This window comes from Babylonia areolata, chromosome 8 (genome assembly GCF_041734735.1).
Source record: "Babylonia areolata isolate BAREFJ2019XMU chromosome 8, ASM4173473v1, whole genome shotgun sequence".
In the NCBI taxonomy this organism is placed as follows: domain Eukaryota; kingdom Metazoa; phylum Mollusca; class Gastropoda; order Neogastropoda; family Buccinidae; genus Babylonia; species Babylonia areolata.
The window spans coordinates 5,032,367-5,053,921 of NC_134883.1; the positions used below are offsets into that span (position 1 = coordinate 5,032,367).

At 41.1% G+C, this 21,555-nt stretch overlaps 1 protein-coding gene across 1 annotated transcript in view; it reads right to left on the minus strand.

The window, feature by feature from the left end:
• LOC143284956 (uncharacterized) overlaps window positions 1–21,555 on the minus strand; it is a 35,930-nt gene continuing 14,375 nt past the window's right edge. Inside the window, exons 7-13 of the mRNA XM_076592118.1 lie at window positions 19,762–20,713; window positions 16,685–16,855; window positions 8,508–8,749; window positions 7,818–8,025; window positions 3,060–3,254; window positions 1,282–1,499; window positions 1–566 (exon numbers count right to left, since the gene is read on the minus strand). Coding sequence (XP_076448233.1) covers window positions 394–566; window positions 1,282–1,499; window positions 3,060–3,254; window positions 7,818–8,025; window positions 8,508–8,749; window positions 16,685–16,855; window positions 19,762–20,713 — 2,159 coding nt within the window. The 3' untranslated portion in view covers window positions 1–393. The remainder of the gene's footprint in view (window positions 567–1,281; window positions 1,500–3,059; window positions 3,255–7,817; window positions 8,026–8,507; window positions 8,750–16,684; window positions 16,856–19,761; window positions 20,714–21,555) is intronic.

Consider the following 21,555-nt stretch of genomic DNA (forward strand, 5'->3'; position numbering starts at 1 on the left):
TCTGCTCAAAGGCTTCAGGAATGACTCTGTCTTTCCCTGAAGTCTGTGTTTACTTGCCTCTACTCAAAGGATTCAGGGATAACTCTATTCCTTTCTCCCTGAAGTCCATGTTTCCCTGCTGTCCAAAGGCTTTAGGGATGACTCTATTCCTACACCCCCCCCCACCCCAGGTCCATGGATCCTTGCCTCCACTCAAATGCTTCAGGGATGACTCTATTCCTACACCACCACCCACCCCAGGTCCATGGATCCTTGCCTCCACTCAAATGCTTCAGGGATGACTCTATTCCTACACCACCCCCCACCCCAAGTCCATGTATCCTTGCCTATACTCAAAGGCTTCAGGGATGACTCTGTCCCTACACCTCCCCACCCCAAGTCCATGTTTCCTTGTCACTTATCAAAGGAATCCGGGGTGACAGCAACACAGGCCAGGCCCATGGCAGGGCTGGTGAGGGGCTCCAGGTCGGCCTGCCATTCTCCTGTGGATATGTCGATACACTCCATGTCCTCCAGGACCTCAGCCAGCCTAGAAGAGACCCCACCCAGGATGAACAGATGAGAGTCTGCAACACAACACAGATCCCAGCCAGGGTCAACAGCCTTTACAGGGGAGAGCCTGCAACACAAACAACATGGAATGACGGTAGTGGTTTCTGTTTGGTCACTAGGATGTGCCTGACCCATTCAATGGATTGTCAGTGATTTGTCAGTTTTAATAAAATAGGAAAGAATGTAAACATTTATCCCAAGTCAGACAAATTATCTGTTTTAACACACTCACAAGCACACACAACAGACACACACACACCAAAGCAGGGTGATGGAGGGGTGTCATTTAAAATCGTATGGATAGATGGTACTGAAGAACTACAGCCTGATGGTGTTGGCAGACAGACAAAGGTATTGCTTAGGACAATGGATTGTGCCCCTACATGGCTTGCCCCGGCTAGAGAGTGAAAAAGTACCTTCTTCCTCACTCCCAGTTTTGGAAACTTTGGGGGGTGCGGGGGGGGGGAAGATCCAGACATCCACTGGATTGTGGTCAAGTCAAGCTGACAGCAGAGGCCACATCAGTGCTGGAAAGCCACTGGGTTGTTCATCTCTATTTCTGGATTGCCAGATTTTCCTTTCCAAACCGCCAGCCTAAGAAACACAACAGCCTTTGAATGTATATCTCCCCTGTTACAAAATGACTGAGCAACCAGGTACCAGTACATCAGCAACCTGTGATCTGTATGGACTGTGACCCTCCTTTCACATAGCAAGCAAGGAACGTACCGATAGCACAGCAGTTGACGTCATGACGGGGGATGGTGAGGGAACTGAAGGTGACCCAGACATCCTCTACCTCTAGGTACTGCAGGACATCACCCACGCTGATCAGGGGCATGTCTGGTTGTTGGCTCATGGCCCCGCCCACCACGAACAGCGTGTTCATCACTTCAGCCACCGTGGCGTGACACAGCGGGGCCGGCAAGGGGTTCATGCTGACCCAGCTGTGGCAATCATTGTCGGCGTCATAATTAAGATCAACATCTTCATTGTCATATCTCTTTCATCCCTGCATCATTTGGAAAGCTCTCAATGCCTAAACAGAGCAACAGGTTTTATGTGTAGGTCAGCAACCCTTTCCTCTTACAAAAAAAAAGAAAAAAAAAAGTGGTATAGCTAGTCCAGAATCTACTGTTTGCAGAAACTTCAAAGTCAATTCTAAAGGATTCTTCAAGGATTCTTTAGATGCTTTATTTCATACTTCTTACTTACTTTCTCTTTTATCTGCTGGTATGGTTGTCGAAGTGTAAAGAATAAAAATATGTTGAATTTGATTGTGAAATAATGCAGCAAGGTCATGTGTGCAAGACAGAGCAGCTTGAGTCATATGGAGTACGAGAAAAGCCACGCATGTTTCAAGCGACAGCAGCCACACTCTTACAATTCATCCTCAACCTTTCCATTCTGGCAAACGCTTCTGTGTTGAAAATGCAGTTTCATTCCACAATCAATTCCGCAAATTAACATCTATAATTAATGACACGAATCACAAATCAACATGATTTCGTTCACAAAATGCATGTGTGTACTGTGTTTGAAAAATTGATATGCTGTTGAATAGCTTATTATACGTTTATGTTTGATTATAGTATAATATTTTAAGTCTATCTTCTGTGGTTATTGCATGTGCATGACTGATTATTGTTTGTGTGGTTTACTTCAAGTGAGTATTTAAGCATTTTATGTCTTTTATGTGTTCATATTGAATGACTACGATTCTTGTGCATTGTTGTTTTACGCCAAAATTGTTTTATCGTATTGGAGATTATAAAGAAACAAAATGTTTTTATCATAACAATAGTAATAATTATCATTGAGGGTTTGGTGACAGTTTTATTTGAAAATGATATACACTCAGTCTGATTCTGTGACTGCACTATTATTATTATCAACAGTGGGGTTACTGAGTGGTTTCCTATGTACATTGAATCTGAACAGGCACCACCAAACACTGTCAATGTGTGACTCGGCGAAGTGCAAGTTCTCCTCAGCTTGTAGCAAAGTGACATTGAATATTCTGAGCACTGGGACCGAGTTACTAGGTGTGTGAGGGTGTGGGCTGGAACACCTGGAGAGTCAGGCCAGTAAGAAGGTACAGAAAAGTTTCAGTTTCTCAAGGAGGCGTCACTGCTTTCGGACAAACCCAACAGCACCCAATGCGCTTAGTCAGGCATTGAGTGCATGCATACATGCATATATATATATATATGTGTGTGTGTGTGTGTGTGTGTATTTGTGTACCTGTCAGATTGGATTTCTACCACAAAATTTTGCCAGAGATAACCCTTTTCCTACCGTTGGTTCTTTTTTCAGTGCAACAAGTGCGTGCTCCACACGGCACCTCGGTTTATCGTCTCACCCGAAAGTAGACGCTCAGTTTGATTTTTCCAGTCCAACCTTGGAGAAAGGGTGACAGCGGGAATGGGACCCAGCCCCTCATGGGCACTGTACAGAGAAGACAGGCAGCAGGCCAGAAAAGAGAACAGTGTTGCTCCAGACCCCACCTGTTTGTCCTGGGGTCATAGCATTCCACGGTGGCCAGGAGTACTCGGCTCCTTCTGCGTTCCACAAAGCCCCCGATGAGCCAGACCATGCCCCGGAACCCGATAATGGCCGCTCCAATGATGCTGTCCCGCATGTTGGCGATGGGCCCCCACTCGTCAGTGTCAGGGTTGTAGTACTCACAGGAGTCCAGAAAACTGGATCCACGGGGCAGTTTGAGTCAAAGGTTAATATGATCGGTTTATTCAATCGACTGACTGCTTATTTGTATCAGTCTCACAGTTCAAAGAGGAGAGACAGAGAAAGAAACAGAAACTTGCAGATAGACATACTGACAGAGTGACAGAGGAGACAAGGCGCACACACTTAAAGAATTTACCATACCCATAAATTTATATTTTTTATCAGATAGAGCCTATCTGTGCTGTTTTGTTGTTGTTATTTCTTATTCATGCACTGCGGAAGCAGACTTTGTAGCACCCCAGTTTTGTGTCACAGGAAAGAAAAATAAAACCAACACATACTTTTTTAGTCCCTTCCAGTGTGACAGTTTTACATCTTTTGTTACCTTTCCTCCTTCATATATAATGGAATTTTCTTCCATTCTATGGAAGCAGCCCTATTTGAACACCTTCTTCATCATATGGAGGCAGCCCTACTAAGTTCTGGTACTCCTCTATTGCAAAGAAGCAGCCTTTCTAGTGCTCCTCTTCCATTAAATAGAAGCAGCCTGTTGGTGGAAGCAGACCCCCCAAATCCTCCATGAAGTTAAAAAAAATCATTTCCACAGGTTTCCTTTCTATATTGGAAGTAATAATAATAAACATATATACCTAACAGCTACCCTCAACACATACGCACACATAGGCACGCACAAACATACATTAACAGATGTGTGTGTGCGCACGCACGCACACACACACACATACACACATTCATATATATGCATGTAGGTATGTACACATACATATGTATATACATATAGTCGAGCACAGCTAACGCAAAGGAAGTGGACCTGCCATAACTGAACTTATTGCTGAGGGGAAAGGTGAGTTTTGAGAGGAGACTTAAAAGATGCAATGGAATCAGAATGACGGAGGTTATCAGGGAGCTTGTTCCACGTCTTTGCCAATTGAAAAGAAAACGATCTGTGTCCATAGGTCTTACTTCTGACGTGAGATATCCTGAGAAGTCAAGTATCAGAGGAAGAACAGAGCTGGCGAGACGGAGTATATATATGGAAGAGTTCAGAAAGCTACTTGGGGCCAGATTCGTTGACTGCAGAAAAGGTCAGAGTGGATAGCTTATACTCTATTCGATCAGAAACAGGCAACCAGTGGAGATACTGAAGGAGAGGAGAAACATGGTCAAATTTAGAAGCTCTGCAAATGAGTCTGGCAGCGTTATTCTGAATTCGCTGGAGTCAGTCTGACATATTTAGGAAGGCCGGCCAAAAGAGAATTGCAGTAATCCAATCTTGAGAGAACCAGAGCGCATACAAGAGTCTTGGTTGCATCGGTTGAGAGATAGTGGCAGATAGAACAGGTTCTACACAGTTCCAAAAGGCAACTTCACAGATATTCGAAATGTGCTGTTGGAAGGAAAGAGACTGGTCCAGGATTACACCAAGACTGCGAACAGGAGAAAGTGAAACAGGTGTGCTATTGATCAGAACAGAGTCACGAAAGGAAGGCCGTTGACGAAATTTCGTTGGACAGGCTATCATAAACTCAGTCTTATCGTCATTTAGTTGCAGCTTATTGAGAGTCATCCAGTTCTTTAGGCCAGCAATGCTCTCCTGTGTTTGAGTCACCAGTGCATCAAATTCAGCTATGGAAGCCGACTGATAAAGCTGAGTATCATCAGCAAAGCTCTCATGCGACATCGCATGATGGCTGATGACATCTGACACAGGAGCTGCATACAGCACGATAAGAACAGGATCTAGGACGGACCCCTGTGGGACACCATATTTTAAAGCAGATACACTAGAGTATCTACCATTTACACACACTTTCTGTGTGCGATCTGACAGGTAAGACGTGATCCATACTAGTGCAGTGTCACGAATACCAAAGGAAGTTTTAGTCTGTTCAAGAGGATAGAGTGGTCGATAGTGTCAAAAGCTGCTGATAAGTCCAACAGAGCAAGAACAGATATCTTATCCTCATCAAACCCAGAAAGCAAATCATTCACTATTCTAAGAAAGGCCGTTTTGCAGCTATGACCACGTCTATAAGCTGACTGGTGAGAATTAAGTAAACTGTTTTGTTCCAGATGAGCTAAGAGCTGAGACAATACAATCTTTTCTAGCAACTTTGATAAAAATGACAGATCTTTTCTAGCAATTTTGATAAAAATGACAGATTTGAGACAGGTTGATAATTTTTCAAACAGTTATGATCCAAAGATGGTTTCTTGATGAGTGGACGTACAACAGCGGATTTGAAGCTTTCAGGGAAACAACCAGACAGTAAGGAAGAATTGATGACATCAGCAATATGTGGCAGTAGAACATCAATACATTCAACCAAGAAAGAAGACGGGGCAGGGTCAAGCTTACAGGATTTCGGACAAGCGCTCAGACACACTCTCTTCACAAAATCTTCAGTAACCGGTTGGAAACAATGTAAAGCAGGACACTGTACACGCGTTCTTTAACGGGTGAAGGAGGAGACACAACAGAGTCAAGCTTCTCACGGATGCATATTTTGCAGGTGAAGAAGACAGAAAAATTTTGGAGGGAGTTCCTGCATGGAAAATATTGTACGGGGAGGAGTGTTTTTCATTTCACCTAGTAGATTGTTCGTAGCGTTGAACAGCTGCTTGGCTGTGGTGTATGCAAGGATTTTAGAAGAGTAGAACTTTGACTTTGCCATGTCAACAATGTTTGTTACACTATTCCTGGCTGTCTGAAAAATGTCCCTACTGACGGTCAAACTCTGCTCTCCGTCTCTCGCGCTTGGCCTCCAACAGCTCTGGTCCCACGGTATTGAACTAAGGCGACGGGGGACTGACGATTGGAGATCAGGCGCCTAGTCGACGGGGCGTGCCTGTCGAGTACAGTGCGCTGGACAGTGGACAGCTGGTTAACAGTCGGCTCAAAAGGGATATCAGTCAGCAGGTCAGCTTTAAATGTGTCTAAGTCAATTGAGGTCAGTGTACGCACCTCCCTGTACACACCGTGGCGGGGCGTGGAAGGTTTGGTGAGATTCAGATGACATGTCACACTGTAATGGTCAGAGGACAGGGTGTGATCGACAGCTGTAGACTTAGGGAGGCAGTCCTCATCTCTATGTAACACCCAATCGATGATGTGACCACGATTGTGTGCAGCCTCAGTTACAGACTGGCTAAGATTGAACAAACTAACAATTTCAAGTTATTTAGAGGTATAAAACTGTGTGGGTTAATCAAAATGAAAATAAAGTCACCGACAATAAGTAGAGAGCTTGGTAAACTGTAAGCGTATTCCAAGAAGTTCGGAAACTGTTCCATGAACATAGTATCAGAAAGGTTTTTTTTGTTTGTTGTTTTTTGTTTTTTTGGTGGCGGACGGTAAAGACAAAAACCACTGAGGTGACAGCGACAGTGAAAGCTGGGCCAGTTCAAAGGAGGTATGGTTGAAGGGGAAGGTGGTGGTAATACGTGGTATGTGGGAGCAGTCTGACACAACAAAGGCGATTCCTCCCCCGCAAGTTGTTGTGACACGAGGGAAGGAGGTGGTAGTGTAGTAGTCAGGGGGAGCGAGATCTCGACACCTAGCTTCATCCCCAGTACTGCGAAGCCAAGTTTCTGTGATGCAGAGGACGTCGAGGCTGATCGAAAGCAGATGTTCGTTGACAGCTGAGCGTTTGAGGCGAGGACCAACAGACTTGGCATTGAACAGACTTTGAGAAATTCGAGCTGAGCGGTGGGAGGGAAAGCAGGGCAGAGGCACACAAATAAGGTTTTTAAAGCTGATACATTTAACAGTATGGTCAGTAGAAGTTACACGTCCAGTACCATACACAACAGCTATCTTCCTCTGTTTGCGACGTCCTGCACGATGAGTGCGAACACGGGGGAGGTGACAACCTATACCCACACCTCTGATGGCGTCGATGACAGAAGGGTCAAGTGCTGCAGGAGGCACGGACAGGGGCTGGTCCCGTGAGTAAGACACACGGAGAGAAAGAACATTAAGCGAGGGCCTGTGGTAGAGGTCAGCTTCAGGAACACGCGGAGCGGGCTGCGCGTGCGAAAAGGGATGGTGAAGAAATGGCGTGCTCAGACAAGCAAGAATACTTGCCAGGTTGCACAGAAAACGTGCAAATAACTTGAAGTTCCGTTAGCAGAATCATACTCCACTCCATCGTAAAGCACATACACAACTATACATCAACGCACAATCACATTCCAACACAATTGACAAAAGAAATGAGAACTAGGACGATGCTGCCTGTCAGGCGTAGCCCTACTCATCACAGTGACCCTCACAAAAGTGACCCTCCTTTTGATTTATAAGATGCGATATAGTTGCGATTCGTATTTATCATCCTTCTCACTATCATTATCAATTTTGAGGTTGTCGTGGTTGTTGTTGCTGCTGGTTGTTGTCGGGGTTATTGTTGCTGTTGGAATTTGTGCTGATGATAGTGGTTACCATCATTGCACAATACAATACCGTATTCTTGCGGTTGCTGTGGCTACTACACCTTGGATTACCACATGGCAAGGTTGTATTATACGATCAGCGTTCAACAATATATTATCATCACCAATCTTCCGGGTCCACTGCAGTCTCCTTGGAGGTCTCCCCGCCCATGGCGTAGATGATGCCCTCCAGCACAGTCACGGCATGGTACATCCGGGCAAGGCGCATTGGACCGACGGCAGTCCAGAAGTTGCCCCCAAAGTCATAACGGTAGCAGGTACTGGTGGCCAAACTCATGTTGAACAGGTCGTTTTCATCCACTAGGGACCCACCTTGACAAGAGAGACAGAGAAAGAGAGAGCATGCATTTACTCACTCAGACAGTGACACTTGTGCATGAATACATGCACCGAACGCACACGCACACATAAACACTCAACGACACATACAAACATGAATAGCTTTTTGATTATGAAATTAATTCATCATTTTTTAAGGTTCAATTGTTTTAAAGTTGAGAAAGGTATTTGGAACAGAGACAGACAGGGGGATGCTGAAAGAACGAGGAGAAACAAAAGAGAATGCAAAAAAAAAAAAAGAAGTAAGAAATGAGACTGACATGAAAGAAAAGACTAAGAACGGCTGTGAACTAGCATCTGGCACAGAAAAGGATGTCTTAGTGTTTGAGAGAGAACAGAAGCGATTGAGATCTAATTTCTGAAAATGCTGATACAAAATTAAAGAAAACAAAAGACTCCACAGAACAACTATGTCCTCTGCAGCATTCCCACCCCACTCACACTTCCTTCCTCACCGATGACGTAGAGGTAGCCATCCAGCATGACACAGCCATGATGGTGACGGGCTTCAGGCAGCTTCCCCATCAGTGTCCACGTGTTGGTGCTGGGGTTGTAACAGTTCATCAGTCGGCAAGGGATTTCCGAGTGCAGCAGATGTGGGTTCAGTCCTCCTGTTACCACCACCAGGGCTTCATCAGGGTACATAGGCATCTTGTGAGACCCGTGATTGTTGTAGGGGTGACGTCGGAAGATTAACCTGCGCCAGAGTTGCAGGCTGAAGCGTGGATTGAAGAATGAACTGTGACAGCTTTTTGTTGTGAACTAATTCTTCCTCCCTTTCCAAAGATTTCTTGGATGTTTTTATTTTTATAGGATTTACAAATATTTAACGAAAAGTTTAACAGTTTTTTTGGGTTTTTTTGGTACTTGTTGTTGGTGGTGTTGTTTAGCATTATTCACATATAAACTGTAGACGTCATGCCGATTCCGTCATTCACACATGTCTGTATGACAAACACCGTCAACTCACAACTGCAGATTCCAATATCAGCCTATAATCTCCTGCCACAGAAACTACCACGTCCAGAAGAGAAACCAGGAAATGACGGCTAAACCGAGGCTTCATTACATACCTCAGTACAAAGCGGGAATATTGCACTGGATGCGTACGTACGTCTCTATGTCTGTTCACTCGACTGCAATAAACGTTGGCTTTTCTAACAGATCAAGCTCAATTTTGGCACACAGTCACGATATCACATTGGATTTCCATGTATATATTAACTCATCCGTAGGAATTATAGCTTGGAGAATTTCAGTTTGAAGCAATGCAGCTGTTGTCATATGCGCCTACGATTTGAAAGCGGACAGTCCCGAATTCTTCGTAAGCTACACACTCTGCGGAACTTTCTTGCTTTTGAAACAGCTGCCATGAAATAATCCGCACATAATCGGCAGATAACCGATTTCTATCCATTCAAGCAAAAGAATACATGGGCTGTACAAAGGTGATGAGGAAATCTATTCAGAACAGATTCAAGGCTAAGCCAATGAAATGAAGTAACACCCTGCACCCCCCCTCCCCGCCTCCCACACACCCTCCTAAAAATGAAAATAGACAAGAAAGGCGAGGCCTTCAAGACTCACTTGTGATACACACTTTACTCAACAGTTTTGGAGTTTTTCACACTTTTTTTTTTTAGCAACAACTATGCAGCAGTTTTAAAATGCTTGTAAAATACGCATTCATCGACCACACTTGATGTCTTATACATCAATGTCATCAGAATAAAACAAACTTTCAAAATATGACATATATTCAAATGCTTGTGGAACATTGTCATTTTTATTACCTTTGACTTCTGTTGCTTAAAAATAGAAAATTTGAGCATTTTCAACATTTTTCACATTCTCACTGAACAAAAAATCCAAGATATTGATTTCAAGTTCACAATTTTAACTTTTATTGAAAAAGCAATGATTTTTCTTTTATCTGAAACAAAATTCACAATGCTGTGTCAAAAACTATATGTTCAGTACTGTGAATAAAATCATAACTATATTTCCTGATTGGTTACTACAAATCACATAAGTCATGTACACCACAACAGACTTCTTGTTTTGCAGAAAACACACAACAGTTTAGACGGTTAACATTAATGTAGCATCCCATGGATTCAATATATATTATTCACAACCTACAGTCAGTTTCTTTCTTTAAACAATACATGTTGATATTGTTGCTGAAAATAGACCGACTACTCCCACCTGAACGATTTACTTGTTTTAACAATGGAAACAGTTGATTTGGTTCTTTGGATACATATGGGTTATTAGGAGAATGTCAAAAAGAAACCAGTTTGTTTTTACACATCCATTTTATAAAATTAAAATTAAAAAAAGGTATATAAAGAATGAACAGAAAACATCCGAGGAAGAAACTATGAAAGAAATGTATGAGATAAACAAACCCATGCATATATCTTTAAAAGTCATCACTCTTCCATTCTGGCTTATCCCTGTCATAACACTATTGGTAATAACACACTGAACATACTTGTTTCAAATGTCATCACTTACTTGTTGAACCCCCCACTCCCATACCCCCCCCCCCCCGCCCCCCCAAAAAAAGAAGCAAAACAACAACAACAAAAAACACAAAGAAAAACAGACCCTGCCCCTACCTTATCATCATTGTATTTGTGTCCCACACATGTACATGCATGATCTTACCTACATGAAAACTCAGAAGGCAGCTTCTGCCATCCACAAAGCACAGGTGGTTTCTATAGGTAACACACATCACATTTTTGGTTTGTTTGTTTGTTTTTTTAATCATTTTTTAAAATTCTTTCTTTAACTCTGCATAACATTTTTATTTACAAATCTCTCTCTCTCTCTCTCTCTAACAGGGAAATGGAACGTTTTGTGAATATATTTTTAATTTGATGCTTCTGGAACTTTTTCATATTCACCCAGGCTTACAAGCTCTCTAATCACTTCTTCAGTAAAGTCTAACTGATCACATCTATTATGTCTCTGTAATTCTGGAATGCCTGGGTCCCCCCCCCCCCCCCACACCTCCTGAAATCTTGAAATAAAAGCATTAAATATTCGTGATTAACTGATCACTTTTGTCCACCCTATCCATATTTTCATCGTCTGACTAGTTGTGGCTGTCTAACATTGATTTTTGACTCCTGGTTCGAAGGGGAAGACAGGGTTTTGTGATCCTGGATCCTCCATGTTGAAACCTGCATTCCTGAAACAAAATGCGAAAATCACATTTTTCCAATTGATAGAAATGTGCACCAAAAATAATGCACACACACACACACACACACACACACACACAAACGTGACACACTTTCATACACAACCTTGTATGCAAGGGGAAAAAAGCACACACACACACACACACACACACACACACACACACACACACACACACACACAAACTGTCATGTGAAAAATACATACATCAAGGACACACATGATAATAACCAGCGCAGCATCAATACAGTTTGTACAATTGCTCAGTTTGTCTTGAATTCCCATAGCGAAGCACTTGCTCTTCTGCAAGCAGAAACTGGGTCAGTCTGCTAGATCCAGCATGTGATGTGTCGAAGCAGAATTACATGTTTATATCTTTGTAGCCTAGCCAAGCGCTCAGCTGGCTTCAGATACTGCTTCACACAAGCTGTATAGCAGACGCCTTTTTCGCAACTAACTTAATCAAATATCTCTTTGTCGGATCAGTAAACTACAAGTATTATATACAGGCAGAATTGTTGCAATTCCATCTTTAAATCTATACCATCTGTGTTTGCCTACGTTAAACTGATTTAATGCAGTTTGTAATTTTCAGCGAAAAGCTCAGTAAAACTGACTTTAATTAAGATTATAAATTCATCTTAAATAATCAACACCTCATTTTATACTCATTAGAAAGTAGGTGTTGAGCTGTTTCTTTTACGACCAATCTGACGAAAATCAGTTCAGGAATCATTTAGAAATCTATCACTGAACACCTTGTAACAAACACAGATTACTCAAATATTTAGCTATAGGCCCGATTTGCTTCACAGCACATGTGGGCGTCATTGAAGTTCGCTTAACTTGCATAAATCGCCACAGCAGGTGATGACTGGTCAATTTTCACCTGGCCAGTTACTGGCTAGAGCTTGCTCTCTCTCTCTTTCTTGTTGTGTCGTACACAGAGTGTGTGTTGCTGCAACGGCCAGAGTCATTGCCATATTGCTGTAAGTACTGTGTGTAAAATGTGTTGATGATTTGTAAATTGTATTCTTTGACACAGTACTTGTGTTCATATGAGTATGTTGATATTGCCTTAGTTTGGTTTACTTGGTTCAGTTATTACCTTGACATGTAGTCACAGCTCGGCTATGACTGACCTAAATAATCGCCATGTTGTCATATGCTTGTAGCAGTATTCCATTTCGTTCTTTCAACGTCACAGTCAGTGACGTCCCTGGACACTGATTGGTTGTTGGAGAGTGTTCTAGTGATCTAGTGAATGACGTGTTCTTTCTCATTTGCTGTCACTGATGAGGTTTGGTTACTTATAAGCTGTACTTAACTGTTAATGTTCGGCACAAAACTGGATAACTTGTGTTGGTTCATTCACCACTTAATGGTTAAGCCATGATGGTTCTTCCAATCTTTGTATTGAGCGCTCACTATCTGGTCTTTCAGTTTGCCAGTATTTAATATCAAAGCCACTGAATCTATTATATTGTTTATTATTCGTGTATTATTTTACATGCTAATATCAGTTGTACTTATAACTTCACAGTTACAGTGTGCTCAGTAGTCTAAGATGTGTGTAGTATTTTGTTTTGGTGATTACATGATAGTGTTGGGTTAAAATCAGTTATTGGTTAAAGCCTTCTGATATGTATCACAGTCTGGTAATTGTAATTTAGCAATCATGCCCTCTCCTATACGGCTTACTCCAGTATAGTGCTACATTGATAACTGATTCATTTGAGTCACTTTGACACAGTACGAACTTTATTTAAATCTATTCTATCAGTGTACTTTCACTAAATCAGCATAGCTTCAATCACTTTAACTACACTATTTAAATGTTTTAGATATGTCATTTGCTGTAAGTGTTTGGTCTTCACACATGTGCATTATTTCTGTTATGTTGCTGCTTATGCCAAACTGAGTGGTTGTCTTCCCACGTAATATGTATACATGTGCTTTCTATCCATTTGCATTCCTGACATGTTCTTGTTCATGTCTTTTCAGGCACTGTCTTCTTTATTCTCTTCTTTTTATCTTCTTATAACTATTGTAAATAAAACAATAGAAAAACCCCTTTTGTGACTGGCCTGCTATATGCCTCTGGCCTGCGCATGGATATTTTCCATCCTTTAATTCAGTAAATCATCAATAATTCTTTTGCACCATCCCCTTTATAATAATAAACCTCTTAGGTACACGGGTATCTTATTGACGGTCAAATGATCAATGAGACAAATCAAAAATAAGCCAACAAATAATTTCCTGTGACCAGTTTTCATCATTTGTGTATCACAACGGTGATATTTTTAGTTAACTGAGATCGAATGATGAAAACGAAATACTCACGCATGGCGTCGTCCGCTATGTTCTGGAATCGACGAAGGGAGATAGGGTCTTCGTCTGTATCACTGTCAGACATGGCATCCTGTAGCTCCTGGGTATCTTCATCGGAGCTTTCGAAGGTTTAGTTTTCGGGGGAAAAAAAGTCGTTTGAAGTTATATTGCAGGAAAATTTGGCGAGCACATGCTGGGTCAAATGTCAAAATTCAAGATGGCGTCGGAAGCAAAAGTATGTGGCGACCTTCTCCTTTCCTTTCATCATGAATGGAACTGTTTAAGTTCATTTTAGTGAATAATTGTTTTTATTAACAAACAGGTGTTTTTATGTAAGATCATTTCCGAAATTTCTCCATCGATCACCAGTGATCGAAAATCAAGGGGGAAAAGTGCACACATTTAAAGAAGAAAAAATAAATTCCTTGAAATGGGTTCTCTATTCGTCTTTATTCGCAAAAAAGGGAAAAAAACAGGCTTCCAAGCAGATTCGAACCACGGATGTTAGAATCAAGAACGACTGGTTTTACCCACTGCGATAACGCGGGTTCAATGTTGACGTTCAAAAATTATCACTAGAACATGTTCTTTTAGCGGAATGAATAGTTTGTTCGTTTCAGCGGAATGAATTGACAACAGCAATCGAAGTCCTAACGCAGTTTAAATCATATGTTATTTTGGTACATCTTGGGCATTCAAAAAATTTCTTTCAAGTCCGAGTTAAAGGAGACGTTCCCCATCCCCTCAAAAACACTGCAATATATGTCTGTTTTTGTAGATCTACAGAGATTCGTGTTCGACAAGCTTTGTCGTTCCACTCACTAAGAAACATGGACACCTTCCATTCAATTTCTTTTTTCTGTTCATTCTAGTTTATTCAGTATCCACTTTAAAACATTAATATGCAGTAAACACGTCGATGATTATTTATAAATTCTTTTAATTCGGCGGTAAAGGAGACGTCAGACTGTGCAACATGTTTTGTCAAGATCTGCACTGACCAGTGCCCGTAGACGAGGCAGTGAAACGGTCGATTCAAAATTATTTTTCTGTTCATCCTAGTTAATTCAGTGTCCACTTTAGAATATTCATACTGCAGTAAGCACGTCAATAATGTAGTGTATGTGTTCTGTCCAGAATGTGTATTTCTTTGCTTTTAATTACGAACAAGAAAAACGAGGTCATGGCGTATTCAATTCAATTTCAATTCAAAATACTTTATTGTCTGCTTCAACCAAAACAGAAAATTCTCACACCCTTCCCTCATCACCACGCACATATCAGTCATTATGTAAAATGAAAAACATTTGGGTAAGATAGTATTCCATCATAAGATAGAGTGAAACAACTGTGTGTTTGCGTGTGTGTGCGCGTGTGCGCATGTGTGTGTGTGCGATTGTGCATGCGCCGGTCTGTGTATGTGTGTGTGTGCGTGCTCGCACGTGTGTGCGTGTGTTAGCCTAGCCTGCGTTCATATATGAGCGAGTGTGCGTACGTGTATGTTTTAATCATTATAAAAGGGAAAATACTCAGTAAGATAATTGTAACATTTTAAAAGACAAATGATCATCAACAAATCCTGGAACCGAAAAACGAATGAGCACCTGGCGCACCCTTCCTTGATCACAACACACATATGAATTATCATGTAAAAAGAAAACATTCACTGATTAAGGTAAGAAAACAAATTACATTTTAAGATAAAGTGAAACATTCTCGTCATATTAAAGGAAAATATTCATTAAGAAGATAATAACATTTAAAGACACAAATGAAACGAAAATAAACGAATAACCTATACATACTTTCCTTACAGCTATGCAGACATTAATCGTCAAAAGAAAAGAAAATTAAGATAAATTTAACTTTAAGACATGAAATCACAGTTGGAAAGTCTAAAACCGCCACCAAGACTGCAAGCATGCAAAACCCCTTTCACACCTCTCTGCAGCAAAACAACAACACACACACACACACACACATACATCTCTGTCCCCTCTTTCCCCATAACCCTCCACCTACTCTCACTTCTTTCTTTACACATGCATGTACGCATACATGCGGAATAAAAGACGACTGTCATCAAAACGAAAAAAAACAAATCACGGGCAAAGGAATAAAAACATTATTTGAGCGAATTATTTATCACAGCAAAAGCAGAGGGGGCAAATGATTTTTTGTACATTCTTCTTTGTAAGTGAGATTTTACACCGTCTGCCAGAAGGAAGTTTCTGAAAGACAGAGTTAAGTGGATGAGTGGAATCATTAAAAAATTGTAGTGCTTTTCTGCTAAGAGCGGATTGGTATAGGGTGTTCAGTTGTTGCTGGGGCTTGGTTATGATTTTGCTGGTCAGGTTTACAACTCGTCCTAAATTTGTCTTTAACTTGACAGTCAAATAACCAAACCAAGCCAGAATGCTAAAAGCCATGACACTTTCTATCAGGCTTCTGTACACCAGCTCAAGCATGTGTGGATTAGCATTAAAACTTCTTAATTTTCGCAGTAAAAAGGGACTCTGGTGCACTTTCTTTGCAGTGGCATCAACATGTTCGCCGAATGCGAGATTGTGGTCAACTATAGACCCTAGATATTTAAAACTGTCCACTATTTCCACATGTTTCTGATCTATAATAACTGGATTTTGTGTGTGTGTTATTCTCACCAGACAATCTGAAAGCTGCAAAGGGGTAACAGTGGTTTTCAGAATGCGGAACGAAATCAATGAAATAAACTATTAATGATTTGGAAATACGGCTACATTCGAGAGACTTACAACTATTACTGGTATGACTGAAAAGATTTTTTTCCTACTATTTCTAAGCCAAATTTGTTATTGGCAGACAAAGTATTTCAAGAGAAAATAGCAATGTTAAAGTTTACCACGGACACACACACACACAGACAGACACACACACAGACAACCGAACACCGCGTTATAACATAGACTCACTTTGTTTACACAAGTGAGTCAAAATTCAAACACAGGACAACCTAGATTTTGACGAAAAATTTCATTCAGTACACATTAGCCAATGAAAGAAATCACAGAGAGAAAACGAAGCAGCAATGACATTCTCTACTTACCCAGTGCCGGGGGTAGGTTCCGGGGGCGTTCCGCTTTCGTTGACGGGGAGAATATCGTCATCTGTTCCTTGCTGTTGATCCATCATAGGATCCATTATCTGAGGAGCGCCCTCTTGAGTCGTTTTCCCTACTGGATATCCTTGGTTCACCGGACCAGTTTCGCCACCGCCCCTTTGAAAAAGGGCAAAGTGTTGTTTTTTTCTTCTTTATTTAAAGCCGGCTATTTTTGATTAAACAAATATGCAACATGGACGAATCGTAAGCGCTTGTGGCGAATGGTCATATTCAGCCTTACAAATGTACAGTAGTCGTAGCAGAAGTGGTAGTGGTAGTAGCAGCAACAATAGAAACAGCAGCAGCAGAAGCAAAGTACACACTAGTGATGGTATTGTTACAGCTGCAGAAACAGCTGTAGATATGGTGATTGTTCTTTTACGAGACAGCGAGCCATCTTCCTCAGCCAACGACTTAGCGACCGTGGAATAGTTGCTTGTTTGTTTTTTGATAAGATTTTGTCACTCCCTTTTTTGGGTTTGTTTTTTTACAATTTCACAGACATAAATTCACAATGATGATAATGATGATGAAAATGTAGTAACTAGGAAAAAAATGACTATGATCACAGTTTGCAACACGGTTTGGTATGAAAGAATAACTCAGAAAACCTCATTTTTTGATTGCTGGAAAATAAAGATTTAACGTATGATTTGTCAGTGGTTACACGGCCTTCGTCAAGTTCGTGTTATATGTTGAAGCTCAAAGATAATGAAGAAAACTATATGCTGAAAATTTCTGGTATCGGAAATATGGACTAGTTTTGATAGATCATTAATGGTTAGTAGCAAATAAATGTACCCAAGGAATAAGACAGACTGTTACACTGGAAACTACTTCACAATATTTGCCCCACAAATATCCTCTTGTTCAAGATGAGTCTAAGAAAATAACTAGATGTTCCTGTTGTGCAGAATATGACCATCACGAAAACTTTTTTTTTTTTTTTTTTTTTTTGAATTATCAAAAAATTAAAAAGGTCTGGAACATGTGCACAGGTTATATTTTCAAGACAACAAATCAACAGATCTGTCTTCGAGAAACAGATGTTCTCTTTGGTTACAGCACGGAGAATGGAAAGAGTACTTTTGTTCAATATGTAAATCATGTAATTTCAATTGCAAAAAAAGGTTATTGGTAAATTTTGATATGGTTTTGATGTGACTATTTTACTTCATTTCTAACAGAAAAAAATCTTCACGTATAAAAAGTATCTTTTCAGGGTAAAAAAAGATACCCCCCCCCCCACTCCTCCCACACCCTCCATACACAGAGAACTGGAACTCAAACACGAACGTTATATTCAGTTACACTTTCTTTTCACGTGCTAATATAATTATGTCCCGTGTAATCAGTGTGCATTTCCACCTTCCTGTTGACATGCTTCTATATTCCTGTCGCACTCCAGTTGTTGCTGCGAGTGATGGATATGTGCAGGAGTGTTTTCTTCTTTCCTCTTCCTGTTTCGATGTCGTTAGTTCTGGCATTTGATTAGCCCGAAAATTTTTTTTTTTCGTTGAAGCAGATGCTAACGTCTCTAGCAGTCTTTTTGTGTTCTTACTGATGGCGATATGCATTTTTTTTCCTGAAACGGAGTAAAAGTACCGAAACGAACAATGGTTCATGAGTGCAACATGGTTTGCGAAAACATCGGCCACTATCATTGTTTTTCGATTAGACTATCATGTCAGTCGTCAGTACTCTTTGAGTTGTATATTGATGCACTTTTTTTTTTCAAACTTCTTTTTATTCATTTTTTGCGTTCACATTGTTCACATGAATACAGAGGACATAAACATAAAAAGTAAATATGCATCATGAATATATCGATTGTGTATTCAACATTTTATGTATTAACGTAGTAAAAACGCTAATTATATGTCCTCAGTACACACACACACACACACACACACACACACACACACACACACGCATATATCTATCTATCTATCTATCTATATATATATATATTAGAGGTTCATGTGTATAGCGGTCTGATGAAGGACATGTTTAAATACGAAAGAAAAGAAAAAAAAGAACAAACAGATAAATGAAGAAGAGAGGAAAAGAAATGACCGAAATGAATATATATATATATATATATATATATCTAAAGAAAAACAAAGAGGATTTTTTAAAATTTCTAATCCAAAATGCTCCACATGGAATGGACCATTAATATTAATATATGTGTCCCAAATATATATGTATTTGTCACCTGATTCGTACATTTCTTAATACTTTGGTGTTGTCATGAAAACAAAAGGAAATCAGCAATTTAATATGCAAGCAGGTGTATTACTATTGTCACATAATTCAATGTGCTTTACATAGGCATCAGAATTCAAGTCTTATATTTTAAGATGCAAAGTAAGAAAGAAAGAAACAGTTTTAGATGTCTTGCCTGCATGATCAATTTGGCTACGTTTTTCGAATTACAAAGCAAGATTTGTTGGGGCTCTGTAGTGAATGGTAATGTACTGGTATTATAACATTCTATTAGTGGCATGTAATAGAACCATTTTGCCAGGAAATTGGTGTTTACTTATAAGTAATTGTGATACATATTATTCCGTTTTATACCTTAATCAAAATTGTGTTAGGAATACTTCAAATTGTGGAATTTGTTTGTTTGGTTATATTGATGCACTTAATCTAAATAACAGTACAACAAAAACATTCGGTCTATTTAAAACCCTGACACTTCATCTCATACACAGAACACCAAATTCAGCAAGAAAATGTCCAATGTTTAGACGTCAGACATACATTAATGTAATTGCGTTTTATGCTTCCTGAATTAAAAAAAAACGTGTCGCACATTTTACTCAGCTGAACAGTTGTGCAACAACATGTCACCTAATCATTAATCAGTTCTTCCAAACCAATCAATTAAAATCTGTCAATTAATCAAAATCAATCAATCAGTAATTTGAGATTTACTGATCAAAGTCAGCCGACCATCCAATCAATCACCATTCTGTCACTGTGGTACTGATGCCACAAGTGGCCAGTGCACTTACTGTATGTTCGTGGCGTTTTCATTGAAGTAGTTCCCCTTGCAGACAGCTCGCCGGCCACAGGGCGGGGGCTGAGACTTTGGTCTGTTCAGCCGACTCCTGATCGGCGCTTTCCCGTCGGCTGGTGATTCTGACCTGCGCCTCCGTGTGTAACCTTGCCCTTGTATCTTCTCTGCCGTTTCTTGCCCCCACCTTTGTCCAGATTGTTTGATGCACAACTGTTGCTGTTGAACCACTGCATCTCCAGGTGGAACGATTCCTTGCTGCTGGTTGAGAATCTGTCTTTCATAGTGCGGCATGTTGCAGCTCTTGTTGCAGAATTTGTTGTATTGCTGACCAGGATTGCTCCTGACGTGGGAGGAATGCTGGTGCAGCTGACAGACAGGCGAAGCCAATTTACGTTTATTGTGGGCAACGGGTTGCTGTTTATGGTGGGTAACGGGTTGCAGTTTAATGTGCGTGGGCGTGGCGGGCCGTTGTTTATTTTGGGTCAGGGGTCGCTGTTTATGGGTCAGGGGTTGCTGTTTATTGTGGGTGACGAGTTGCTGATTATTGTTGGTGATGGGCTGCTGCGGTGGCTTGGCACCAGAACGGCCTGCATTGCGAAGCCGATGGAGACTGCGCTGATAGTTTTCTGCATTCTGCGCCTGTTGATGAAGCAATTCCTGGAGATGCTGCTCTGTAGGATCTTCATGTCTTTCATAATTGTGGTAGTTCCGGTCGAGATGATGTTGCAGTGATGGGTCTTGCTCATCATGCTGTCGACTCCACCGATTCAGCCGCTGGCGATTTTGCTGCTGTTTTTCTTGGTTTGGTGGCTGCGTCTGTTCCGCTAAGTGTCTTTTCGGCTTTTGCTTATGGTTGTAGGCGTGGTGTCTTTGCAAGTGGACCTGGTTATTAGGCTGTTGGGGGAAATGTGTGTTCTGAGCCTTTGGGTTCTCTGCGGCAGATAAGACTGGAACGTGAGATAGGTCAGCGTTTACAGGTCTAAATATAGCTTTGTTGTTTCTTTTCCTGCCGCCAGGCTGTCGTTCTTCAAATGACTGTCCGTTACTGGTGTTACAGTGACTGGCGTGTTTGTCAACGCACACTTCCTCTTCAGTCCGTGCACAATCGTTTTCATCCACAACAGCACAGTGACAATGTGGTGAGGGAACGGGGCTACAATGTGGAGACTGACAATAGTGAACTCGGACAGACGTAGTAGATTGCACCTCCACTGGGTAAGGTTCATGCTGTATATTTGATTCAAGGGCATATTCATCCAAAGCTTTCTTTTTTATTTCTTTTTTTCTCTGTTTCAGTCGCTTTTCAATGTCATCTAGTTGTTTTTCCGACAATCCTTGGGCCATAGTTGACCCACACACGCACTCGTTTGTATCGCTCTGCTGTTTAGACATACCCATTACTGTTGATAAACAGGTGCAGTGACACGGACAATGACTTTTTGCGCCTGAAAAAGCAAACGTTAGATTAGTTTGAACTGCGTCGGGGAAATCTCTCATGGTTGTACCCTCGTCATGTTTAGTGATTGTCTCCCGGTTCGAGTCCCGTTTTTGTACAAAGTCTGTCTTCACAGGTTGCTGGACTGTTCCCTCTGTTTGAAGAACCTCAAAACACCGACGGCGTTCTTCAACAAGGGACTGAGATGAAGGTCTTGAATTTCCGTGTTGCTCTGCTGTTAGCTGCTGGACACGGGCATGCTCCAAATCTTGCTGTGATGAGGTGTCTTCAGACAGAAGTACTGTCGGTTCTTGCCCATGAGTTTCAGGCATGGTGTGACTTTGGATCTCCAAG